At 48.6% G+C, this 12,481-nt stretch overlaps 1 protein-coding gene across 3 annotated transcripts in view; it reads left to right on the top strand.

Annotated features, from left to right (window-relative positions):
- Positions 1-12,481, top strand: part of GARNL3 (GTPase activating Rap/RanGAP domain like 3) — a 148,130-nt gene that overhangs the window by 8,414 nt on the left and 127,235 nt on the right. The window contains exon 2 of one of the 3 annotated variants that reach the window (XM_044778723.2): positions 6,946-7,116. The exons of 1 other annotated variant lie outside the window; for it this stretch is intronic. In XM_044778723.2, the coding sequence (XP_044634658.1) occupies positions 6,946-7,116 (171 nt within the window). The remainder of the gene's footprint in view (positions 1-6,945; positions 7,117-12,481) is intronic. One more of the 3 variants, XM_044778726.2, reaches the window with a different exon arrangement.

The raw sequence follows: 12,481 nt of genomic DNA, 5'->3' as shown, positions 1-12,481 counted from the left end.
TTCTTTTATAAAGATGCTTATATAGTCGTGCATTGCTTTCCAACAGGGATGCATTCTGAGAAGCGTGTTGTAGGCAATTTGGTCGTCGTGTGAACATCATGGAGTGTACTCACTTACACAAACCTACATGGGATAGCCTGCTACACACCTAGGCTACATGGTACTAACCTTATGGGGCCACCGTCATATATGCAGCCCGTTGTTGACCAGAATGTCGTTATGCATCACATGACCCTATCTGATGGGAATGAGCCAGTAAAGAGAAAAGACCTCAGTAGGGGGAGGGAGTGTCTTACTTGAGAAAGAGAAAATTCACAGAGGATGTCGTAGCTGCCTTCCCACATTTGAAAGGGTGTCATATGAAAAAGGAATTAGGTCCACTCTGTGGAAGGCCGCAGGCTAGGCCTCCAGTCACAGTGGGGTGGGGGATAATAAAACAGACTGGACCCAGTACAGGAAGCACATTCCAGTGCCAGTGCGCCCTAAGCTAGCAGGGCTCACTTCAAGATGCAGTGAAATTTTTATTACTGGAGGTGTTAAAGCATCTATAGGTTAGACTAGTATTTCTCAACTCTTTTGTGTTTTCAGCACACTTTTGGATACAAGAATTTTTGGTGGCACACTTGAAAAGACTCAAAACAGCATTCAGCAGGCCAGCGATAGTGCCAGCACAATCCTGCTCCAGCACAGCAGTGACCTGAGAAGCACCTGCCGTTAGTCTGCTGTTCTCCTGGTTGCACCTCTTTGCCGTGTGAGCAGAAATGCTTAGTGCTTTGAGCAAGCTCGCTTTTAGACTCAAAAGGCAAAATGTCCTGTGTATTCCCATAAAGGTACACAGTCCCTTTTGGTTGCCCCCTGGAGGTTATACCATCGCACTCACCGGAAGAAAACTGTGCCCTACTCTCCGCTCTGCGTAGGGTCACATGAACTGTTAAGCTCAAAATCCAGTCTGACAGACGTCACTATAAAAGGCCTATCAGTCAGTAATCTGTTGCAGACAACAGAATCCACTCTACTTAGCATAAGCAGAGCAGAATGCGATTGAATAGTGATACAGGGAATTATGTGCTTGTAAAGTCATGGGCAGGGCTGGAGAGCAGGCTCTAGTCTGAGCTCCCAGGAACAACTCTTAGCCCCAGAGCCCCGTGCTCTGCCGTGATCAGGAAAGCTGCTGCTTGATGACAAAAAGCTGATCCACAGATCCACCGCTAACTAGAATCTCACTACCAACTCTGCTTTGATCCCAAAAGCTGCCCCTGCTGCTTCAGAAAGCTATAGGATCAAGAAGCTGCTGACTCCAGAACCACAACAGCTCTGTCATGATCCCCAAAAGTGAAGTGATGCCCAGCATCCTCTCTCTTAATCCTCCTGGCTCCATCCCAAATCAGAGTCCGTTGTGACTGCATCTGATTGGTGGAACCTAAATCATGTCCAGAACTCTAGACTGGAAAGGAGGTTAGGACGTTCACATTTCAGCTTTCCAACTTTTGCACACTGGAATGAGACCGAAATGGGTGTTGAGCCGGTCCTCCCACAGTCTCTGCCACAAACAGCATCTTTCTTCAATCACGGCAAAAATAAATTAGACACATTGATCAAATGTTCGTGGCAAACGAGCGAAGGTTCCTGTGCACAGGCATGCTGCTGCACACCTGGCACGCTGATCGTGGAGCTGCTTTAGTGGGCGAGCAGGGAAAAGGGGGAAGCAAGCCTCTGATGGGTGCTTGAAGTGGACTTTCCAACCGTAAGTGGCAGTGACTCCGTAGTTTTAGCCCAAATGGCAGTTCGCACATAAATGCTTGTCCTGCATTTTATGACCAGAGAGAACAGTGTCCTTAGAAGAGCTGCCAGCCATTGAGTGTCTTCTCGTGTCAGTGCCATGCATCAGGCCTGGGCTGATGTTTTGCAGATGGATTGTCTCTGCTCCGTGCACTTGTCACAGTCCTCACAAAGCAGCTGCCTGTCAGAGATTGGCAAAGAAATTGAGCGGGTTCCACAGCGGTCTGACTGAAGCCACCAGTGACCTTGTTCAAGAAAGGCCAGCACAGCCTGACATAGTCTCCCTATTCCAAATGAATACTTTCCTCGTATTTTGGCATTCACGTGGTCACTTATTCATTCAACAAATATTTATTGAGCACTTCTGGGTGCTAGGCACTGGGGATACGCTGTGAACAAGACAGACGGAGTTGCTGCTGTCATGGAACATTCTAGTGGAAGGAGGCTGACGATGTACCCGTAAACAAATGCATAACTAGGATGACTTCGCTTGTGGTGCGTGCTATGGAGGAAGAAGCTTACAGGATAGGGAGTGACTGTGCGTGGGGGGGAGCAGTGTAGATTGGGGACAGAGGACATTTGTCTTCCTGCTGTGCCCAGCTCTGCAGGGGCTACTGCTCCCTTGGCTGCTGAGCCAGCTCCGACCCCAAAAGCTGATTTTGGTTTGAAGATAGGCAAGAATGATGATTTGTGTTTGGTTTAAGGTTGTTTTCAGTCAACAATCAGAGCAAGGAATAATGTACGAGAACAAGAATGAATGGCAGGGGGTGTGGCTCCCAGAAGTTTCCAGTGTTCCTCAGTGGTCAACAATCAATGCAGCCTGCACCAAGGGAGATATCGGCCACGTTGAAGGAGCCAGGACTGAGACCTGGTTGCTGCATTCAGGGGTCTACCTACCGGCATTGGAGACAGCACTTGTGCCCCAGTTGTGTTCTTCCGTGGTCTGTTTCTTGCTGCAACCCTGGGCCTCAGCAGACCTGGCCATGGCCACTGCGGCTGCTGGCCCCCATCTGGAGCTGCTAGATGCGTTCTTCTCAGTGACTGCTCTTGCCTTCTCGTGGCCATCAGCAGGGGGCTAACTGTGAAGCAGGCCACATTTCTCTTTACTCCCATCCCTTTAGACTCACAATATTAACACCCAAGGCACCCTGAGGGCTCGTGAGTCACAACATAAGACGAGATAACTGTAAGCTGTGTGCTCCTCAGGGCTGTCCTCAGTCCCATAACAAACCACGGGCATCCCCCAGCGCCCTGCACGGGAGATTCGCTGGCGGACACCCTCGTTTCCTCTCCTGCGGCCCCTCCCGTCCTGGACAGCAGCTCCACACTGGGAATCAGCCTCTTCCTGCCACATCTGGGAGTTTTATCCTAGAGCCTTGTGAAATCTGTCTATTGTATCATTTGATCTTTTGTTTCGAGCGAGTCCTTGTTCTCTCATTTTCTTGAGAGAACAAAGCTGTTGTAGTTTTCATCTGATCCTTTTTAAAAATCTTCTGATGGGGACTCTTCATCTGCCTTTGGCATGCGGTATTTCCTAGTCCTGTGCTAGCGTCTTCTTGCAGGTCCATCTTTGAATAGGAACAGTTCTGTCTGGGGCTGTGTCTGCCCATCAATGTACAGCGGATTCGCCTTGCGTCTCTTCCCCATTTCTCTGAGCAGCGGTGAGCCATCTCTTTTGGAGCTTGCTGGCCTTCCTGCTCTTTGGGAAGCGGGATGGGTGCAGAAGCAGTGGGAACGTGTCATCTGCTTTTACTCTCCGTGATGCTTGCCCTCCTGTCTGCAGAGTCCCCTGTGCCTGTGGTGTACGTGGCCCCATGGCAGGACTTCCCTTGAATTTTCACACCCCCCCCCTTTTGGGGCAAATAGGCCCCTCCAAAGAGAGGCTGCGTTGGTGTGATTTCCTGTGACTCATGGGCCTTCTTTTGGTGGGTCCCTGTGTACTTTTGGTTACTATCTTTCAAGAAGTTCAAATGGCTCCTAAGATATACTTTTCCTTCTCTCCTTCAGCCTTTCCTCCGATTAGGCCACCGCTTCTTATGAGAAAGCTGGGGCAGTTAAAAACAAAAAAGAAGAAGAAACAACAGCTTCTGCCCAGGCCTGCCCATGCTTCCACTTCCCACCCCTCCAAAGCGGGCCTTGTCAGGTCGTTAGAATATTCTGGCTTCTTCCCGCACGTTCCACGAGACAGGGAGAACTCAATATTCACTTTCAGTTTATCCACCTTTATTGTATACAGCAGATTTTCAGAGTTACAGCATGAAGTTTGGCCCTTCTCTTGTTTCAGTAAGTTTTCTTCTATATATTGGGCTATTTTTACTTATTTCCATGGGCTCCAAGGAGTTATGCAAATGAGCATTTACTCTGCCATCTTTCCAAGAAGTTCTTCAACTGCTAACTATTTTAAATGGTGAGACAAAGATAAAATATGTCAGAAGATTAAGAGGAACGCACATTTTTTTAAATTAGAAAGTTAAGACTACAAAGATAACAGAAATGAGTAAAAGGATTAAAATTAACAGTGATGAGACAGAATCTGAACAGTTAGAAAATGAAGCTAAAGAATTAGATGAAAGTATTAAAAAAGAACTCAGAAACTCTAAGGGTAAAATTTTGGAAAAAAGATAAAATTAAATGGTGGGAAAGGTTGAAAAGAACTAGCATTTAAACGTTTTTAACAAAATCTTAAATATTAAAAGGGCTAGAAAATAACATGCTAAGACAACAAAATAGTTTTTAAAGATTAAAATAAACAAAGACTATAAGCGACATACAAGGTTATCTCATTCTGTGATATCCACCAGGTACATTAGAATGTACCTGTATTTACTGATGTAGAAAGATGGCCAAGACGATGGTTTAGGTAGAAAGCAAGTCTCAGAACATTGTGTAGTCTATGTACGTATGTCACATAAAGGTTTGCAGACAAGTAGAGAAAGGAGTGGAAGGAACCGTGCCAAACGGTTAACTGGAAGAGGAAAGGGAGTGGAGGCGAGAATGTCGTGGACACCGTCAGATCCCCTCACCATTTCTCCCCTCCACTCTTCAGTGCACTTTGCTCCAACGCCCACCCTGGTGAGGCCTCTTGTTCGGTGGGCCGCCTTGCTTTGTCCACAGGTGCAGAGAGCTCCAAGTACCTGGGAGCTTCCATCCCCCACCCCCACCCCGTGGCCCTCAGCTCCTCGTCTCGGGTGGGGCAGCTCTGAAACGTAATCTACCTCCAGCAGCACTGTCCAAAATAGAAGGCAAGCTGCACATGTGATTTTACACTTTCCAGTAGCCACATTAAACTGAACTCGAATCTATTTTCTCTTCAACATGTACTCAGTATAAAAATCATTAATGACATGGTCTACATCCTTTTTCACTGGTACTGAGTCCTCAAAGTCTGGTGTGCATTTACACTTACACACCTCACTTTTCCTGCCCACGTTTCAGTTGCTCAGCCGTCCCAGGTGGCGAGTTGCTACCACGTGCAACAGCCCGGCTTCACTCGAGCTGCAGCTATCCTTTCACAGGACTTTGCCTGAAAATGAACCCTCACACCTCTGTCCTGCTTCCTCCACTTTCTTACCGGTTTCTTTCAGGAGAACTTTCTCTTTTTTTTTTAACTTGCATGATTAAGAAAGGAGTGCTTTCTTAATAAATTTTTTGTATACAAGTATTCTTTTCATAATTTAAAAAATCTAGGGGTTCGGAAGAAAATGCATCTCTCGTTCAGAAGCCCTGCTTTGTTGCTCCTTTGTATGTTTATTGCTGAGGCAGCCATACACACCAGTGACACGGGTTTCAGAAGACTTGGGGTTCCACTGAGTGAAGAACTGATAATATCCAGGACCCTGGCTTCCTGCTATTTGCCATACAGGGAAGGCTGGAGCCTTTCACGTCTGTCTGGTCGCTGCCCAGATAAGTGACCTGAAGCCAGCCTCTGGTTAGATTATCTGGAAGTCTGGGCCAGGTATCCAGCATGTGGCTTCTCAGGCCCAGGAAACATGAGGGGGAGCCGGGTCATCACTTCTAGAGGCGGAATGCCAGGAGGATCTGACCAGAGTGACCTGTTTTCTTTGTTAGCATGCCTGCAGCCGAACTGGTAGGGCAGTAGCAGCTGGGGAGTGGGCAGTGCCTGTCTGGCTCCAGCCCCCAGGCCGTATGGAGTGGCTCTCCTGGCATCCACCCCCGCAGCAGGACAGTGGTTGCCCATGCGGACGCCTCTGCCTCCTTGATGATGCTGCCCCCAACCACTAGGCCTTTTGTCTTCTGCCTTGTCACGCTCTTTATTAAGAAGACATTAGAAAGAGTCCCTTTTGACCAAAGTGTTTTCTAAGATTGCTTTTTATTTTTACTTTTCCATTTCCAAGTAATTGGATTTTGTTTGCTTGTTTGTCTGTCACTCGAGGTAGAGGTGAGTGAAGAACACTGCTAATTGGCTCAGAAAAGAATTCCAATCAGAAGCAGCAGGGAGGCCCAAGAGAGCAGCCCTTCATCCCAGAGCCCCTGCCCCACCTTCCTCGTTGTGTCCTCGGAGAAAGCAGCACGCAGGTCTTGGGAGTGCCTTTCTCCGTTTCTTCCCGTGAACAATCCGTTTATTAATTCAGCAAGCGTTTACTGCTTCGATACCCTGTGCCATTACAGACTCTTTTTGTCTACAATGTTGTTGCCAATGTAGGCCCTTTTTATGGCTTTTCTTGGATATTTTAATTGGACATGAGGAGGTAAACCAAGCTCTTCTGGCCTAACACAGTGATGGCCGTGAGGCCCACCACTAGTTATTCTCTAAAAGCACTCTAGACGTAGCTCGCCCTTACTGAGTGACTGTTGCCTTTTTCTGAACAAGGTTGTGATGGTTTCAATGCTCACTGGCCTCCTTCTGCCTTAGAGCCCCCTGACTTGACAGTGTGGACGCCTTCACTCATTGCTGAGGCATGTGACATGACTGGACGGTTCAGGGGCCAATGCCTTCCTCTCCTGGAGTGTACACGGGCATCACTTGGTGCAGTAAGGGCGTGGTGCAGTCTTGCGGGGGCCCCCGGGTCTTGGGAGGGCCTTGGCTTCGCCCTCCTAACTAGCTAACGGGGCTGGCCTCTGGGCAGAGTGCCAGAAAAGGCCAGTGATTGGCCTGCCGTCCTTCCTCTCTGTTCTCAGTGCCTTTCCCAACTCCTTCTGCCTCAGTACAGCACTCCAGCCTCCAGGCCCACTGATGGATCCACTGACGAAGGGGTCCTGTGGGAGTCAGATGGCACAAACCCTTCTATGGAAAGCAAAGTCGTCTCTCTCCTTTGGCATCCAGCCCCTTCAGACATGGCCAGCAAAAGAGCCTGAAGTCGAGTCCCAGGTCAACCTGTAAGTAAGTAGAAGCATTGTCATCTGTTTGGGCTTGTGCTTACGCTACCTCGAAATCCCTTAATGCTCAGGGAGGAGATTATCTATTTGGGGGACAATACGGAGGGAGAAGGGAGCGGATATTCGGTGGGGAGATTTCATTTCTGTTCTTAATGATGCCTTATGCATGTATTTATTTATTTACTTCGCAGTATTCATTGAGCACCTAGTCTGGCCAGGCCCTGTGTCAGGCAGGGTGAGCAAAACAGATTCAGTTCCTGTCTGCAGAGAATCCACAGCTCATGGGACAGACAGCCATTAATCAAATAATCACACAAGTAAATACTAACAAATTTTGTGCTATGAAACATGTTGTCGTGATTTAGTAGACATTTACAGAATGCCTTCTATGTGCCAGCAACATGCTGGGGATAAAAGAGAATAAGACATCTCATTACCCTTGAATATCAGATGGTACCTAGAAGGGGGGAAAACCCAATATTATTCAGAAGAAGTGATAATAATAACTGTCCTATAACTAATATATTTATAGATTCTGAGTCCCCTAGGGTGGTCACTGTGTTTCCCTGTTTATCCTGAATCCCCAGGGCTTTGTCGTGGTGTACAATAATATCTGTTGGATGAATGAATAAGAAAATGAATGAAGAGGATACTACAAGACAAGGGTGCTTAGCTCTCCGGGGGAATCAGAGGCGACCAGGTGCAACAGTATGATTGACTTCAAAACAAATGAGACGCCTCATCCATTCAACACAACAGCTATTGATGGATGCTTACTGTACCTAGGGCTTTTGCAAAGCTGCTTCCTGGCTAGGCGCAGGGACCAGAATCACCTGTGGGGCTTAAGAAACGGCTAAGCCTGAGGCCCGCCCCAGGGAGTCTGAGTCAGTGGCCCTGGAGTGGGCAAAAGAGGACTCTTCAGGGGGCCTGCCCTCAGAGCACTCAGCCTTCCCCGGCAGACAGACCAGCAAGCCGATAACTCCGGTGCTGCTGGAAAAGAAGTGTGTGTGAGTGCTGGAGGAGTAAAGACTCTGCGAGAGGACAGGGCGGAATAGGCTAACGGTTGAGCTTGGGCAGGAAAGGGGGAAGGCAGCCACTTTCTATAGAGGCAGTCGCAGAGCAAAGGCTTGGGTCCGTGAAAGTATGTTCCAGCAACCTGGATAGGTGTTAAACCGATGGTGCTCCCCCCAGGCTGCACATGAGAATCACCCCAGGAGCTTTACAAACATATGGAAGCCTGCACCATCCCTCCAAGATTCTGAGGTCCAGGATGGGACACAAATACCGGGATTTTATAAAGCTCCCCAGGTGATTCTGAGGTGCAGCAAATGTTGAGAAACGCTGCTTTTAAAAATGTAACCACACATAAATAAATACAAAACAGTTATGATGCACCTTACATGCCTAGCTAAGGGGTCGAAACTTTATATCTGAGGCAGTGGGGAGCCACCGATAGCTTTTCTGATCCTGAGAGAGAATGCAGTTTGAAATATCCAAGGTTCACGTAGATAAACTCATGATTGCTCCTTCCGTAGTGGGTTCTTCAGGGAGACCAGGGGAAGCCCGGGGTCACCGTTGGCTTTTCAGAGCTACCACCACACCTCCCATAAATGCCTATAAGGGGCCATTTATGAGAATATCAGAATTGAATGTCTCCTTGATCTGAATCTAAAATTTCAGCGAATCCTGAATTATCTGAATGAGATGCTGCTGTTTCTTGGAAGCCGCTGGTAACCTACCCAAGCGCGGTGCAAGGGAGGACGGGGAAGCGAGGGCTTCGTCTCCGAAGGTGGCGGGGGGAGAAAAGCCGCCCCTCCTCTGGGAGCTCCAGGCGAGAGTGACAGTCCTCACAGTGGTTTGGCTTGGCCGCGCCTCTTTTCTGGACTACTAGCCCCAGAATGCACCGCGCGATGATGCGATCAAAGGGGCGGGCAGGACTGCGTAAGAGCCTATGAGACACAGCGAAAGCAGCCCGAGGCGGTGCCTTCCGGGTCCTATTGGTGAATAATCCAGTCAGGGGCGGGACCAGGCCCTGGTCATTGACGACCGAAGGCTTAGCGAGAATGGGGGGCGCGGGCGGGGTTGGACCCCAGACTCGAAACTGATTCGGCCCGGAGCTCGATGTTAGGTTCTCTGGAAAACGGGCTAAAAAGATGTGTCTTTAAGAATCGCTGCCATTCTCTAGGCAGCTCATTCATTAACTCATTCATTCAACAAATATTTATCGATTACCAGGCACTTGCGCAAATATGCTAAATACTTTTTCTCGTTTAGTCGTCACACACAAAAAAAACAAACCATGAGGTAGCTATTGTTAGCTCCATCTTACAGATAAGGAAGCTGAGATCCAGAAGGGTTGAGAGACTTGTCCAGGACACACGGCTTGTAAGTGACAGAGTAGGGATTTGAACCTAGGTCTGTCTAGCTCCAGTGCCCATCTCCTAACCTCGGTGTGCTCAGCCATGCAGTCAGGAGCAAAGTGTTTGTGGGATGTCAGGGTCCACAGGGCTTCTTGGTGCCGTGGAGAGAAGAATATAACAGTACCCTACTGGACTCCGTTAACGTTGACCAAGCACCAAGCTGGGCCTTGTGCTGGGTACCATGGTAACGCAAAGACCTTGCCAGAAAAGGCTTCTGCTGTCTGTTAAACAGTGTACTGAGCACCTGTGTGCTGTGCTGGGCCTTGCACTAGGCACAGGGGTTGCAAAGAAAGCACCTCCTTCCAGATTAAGTGGGGGGTTATGAAAGTGCTGTCCCCTAGGGCAGTCCACAGATTTCTGAGCAGAGGAACTACTTGAAGGATGGGAACTTTACCAGGCAGAGGGGAGGGGAGGCCTTCCCAGGCTGAGGGGACCATATGTGCAAAGACCAGCAGCATAAAGCACTCTGGGAGTTCAGGGAACCGGGAACAGTCTGGTCTGGCCGGTGCTCCTTGGGGAGTGGTGGGCAGCAAGCCTGGGATGGCAGACACAGCCAAGTCACTGGGGAGTGAGAGGGCTTAACCACCCTGCCGAGAAGTTTGCTCTCTACTCTCTCTGTGGGGCAGAGCATGATCAGCTTTGCTTATTGGAAAGATAACTGGCATCAGTGGGCAGCTAGGTTGCGGTAGGATAAGGCTGGTGGCAGGGAGACGTGTTAGAGTGGCCAAGTAGGAGATATTAAGTGTTCTGGTGAGTGGCAGGAGCAATGAGATTGAGTTCAGAAATATTAAAGAGGAAGATGGGAGTGGACCTGATGAATGTATGGGTGGTGGGGTGAGAAAATGACCCTGAATTTTGACTCTGGCAACTGAGTGGTTGGTCTTGCCAAGAGTAAGAGGGCTCTGAGATGAGACAGCACGAAATACAAGAGAGAATAAGGCAAAGATCATTGGATGAATGCCGTCAGGGCTGAAGAGGGGTTCAGTTACATCTTGGGGGGCAGGAGGTACTTAGGAAAGTCTTGTCAGAGAGAGTAATGTGAAATGGACCTTGAAATGGAGTAGAACCTTCCGTCCTTCTTTTCTTTTTCCTCAGTGGATTTGAGTAGGCAGCGATGGGGGAGGGGTCTGTATCCTGGTTTGCCTCTTGGCTAGTGAAGTCGTGGGAAGTCTGGAAAATCAGACTGGGGGACATACTGTACTCAATCGCTGGGACATTGGGAGGCCCTGACTGGTTTTTGAGACAGGCAAGTGATGGTTCGAGCTCTGATTTTAAAAAGTTGATTTCACAGCTGTGTACAGCGAGGAGGCCGGGAACCCAATGAAGAGATGGACTAGGGAGGGGCTTGTTGGTTATAAGGGACAGAAACCCAACTCAAAAGAGTTTAGGCCAAAAAGGAGAACGTATAGGTTCAAGAAACCAAACTAAGGAAAAGGACAGATCTGACTTTAGGGATCACTAGACGCAAGGACTCAAATGCTGTCGTCAGTCCATTTTCCTCTTGCTCCCACACCTCCCGTCTCTTAGCCCTGCTCCTCTCTGCCTGTTGGCCTCATTGTCTCCCACTATCCACACGTTTCCACCAGGGAGCCGACAGTGTGGTCTCCGGCAGCAGGGGCTGTACTCTTACAGCTTTGCAACTTGAGAGGAAGAATTTTCCCCATCAGTTAGAAGACCCCTGGGGACAGACTCTGGTTGCCCAGTCTGGGTCACGTGTGCATTCCTGGTTCTGCGGGGCAGTGTCTGTTACCAGGGGCAGAGGGGATAGCTCTTGCTTGTCCTGGTGAGCAGAGCAGCCTTGGGGGAGGAAAGGAGTGGTCAGGAGATAGGAGAACAGAATTCTGAGGGGTCACGGAAGCCAGCGGAGGAGTTTCAAGAGGAGGAGGAGGGCTCGGTGACCCATCACGAAAATAACTTAGGAAGTTTCTTTCAAAAATGTAGATCACAGAACTTATTTAATTAGAATCTCTAGTGGTGGGACCCAGGGATCTGGCTCACGGAGTTGAATGTAACAGAAAGTGCGAAGGTCAACAGTAAGAGACGACAATTGGACAATTGCGTTTGATGATTAGGAAGCCGTGAGGCACCTCTGAGATGCACTTGCGGCTGGGGAGGGAGGGCGGGAGGCAGGGCCAGTCTGTCTGCGTTCCTCACTTCTCCTAAGTCATAGCCTTGTCTTAGGGCTATCACCGACCCTAAATGTAAAATTCCTTCACAAAGGGATTTTAGCTCAATATATTAGGAAAAAAACAAAGGAAAGCTATTAGAAAGATGGTTCTTCAGAGCCATTCTGCCTTAAAATGATGTTAGTCAGGAGGGGAAGGAAGAAAGTTTGAAAAGTTTTTACTCCCCTCTGAATTATCTGCTAATTCTTTTTCACTATCAACCCTTGCTGTGATTAATTATTCTATATATCCTACCAAAAAGTTGAATTTCTTAAAAAGTGTAATTCAGACTTAATTTCTCTCACTAGGCTGAGTTAGCAATGGTTTACTTTTTGATCTGTTGAGGAAAGTTGCCATGTTTATCTTCTGCTGTGTCTCCCTTGTTGGGGCCTGGCAGGCGTGGGACAGCGGTTCCCCTCACAACCAGCCAGGCGGGTGGCTGCCTCTCTCCAGAGCAGACTCTCCCACAGGGGGCTGGTCCAAGGTCTAACTTTGGGGGTATGTAACAGGAAGCCTATTGGCCCCCACGTTTACCAGTGAAACTCTGACAGTAAGGAAATTGATATTGTGATTTCCATTTGCCTGACTCCCATCATTACTTCTCAACCAATTCCAAATGCAGAGCAGAGAGCGGCTTGCCTTGTTGATAAACTCTAAAAGCTCCCACAGGTGCGAGACAGGTGAGGGTGTGTGTGGGTCTGGTTAGGAGGGGTTTGGTCTGGTTTTGCTTGTTTTTATTCTCTTGTTCTTCCCTGTCTTAGCAGAGTATCTGGCATGTAG

The sequence above is a fragment of the Equus asinus genome, chromosome 10 (genome assembly GCF_041296235.1).
Source record: "Equus asinus isolate D_3611 breed Donkey chromosome 10, EquAss-T2T_v2, whole genome shotgun sequence".
Lineage (NCBI taxonomy): Eukaryota > Metazoa > Chordata > Mammalia > Perissodactyla > Equidae > Equus > Equus asinus.
This window is presented reverse-complemented; position numbering and strand designations above follow the sequence as displayed.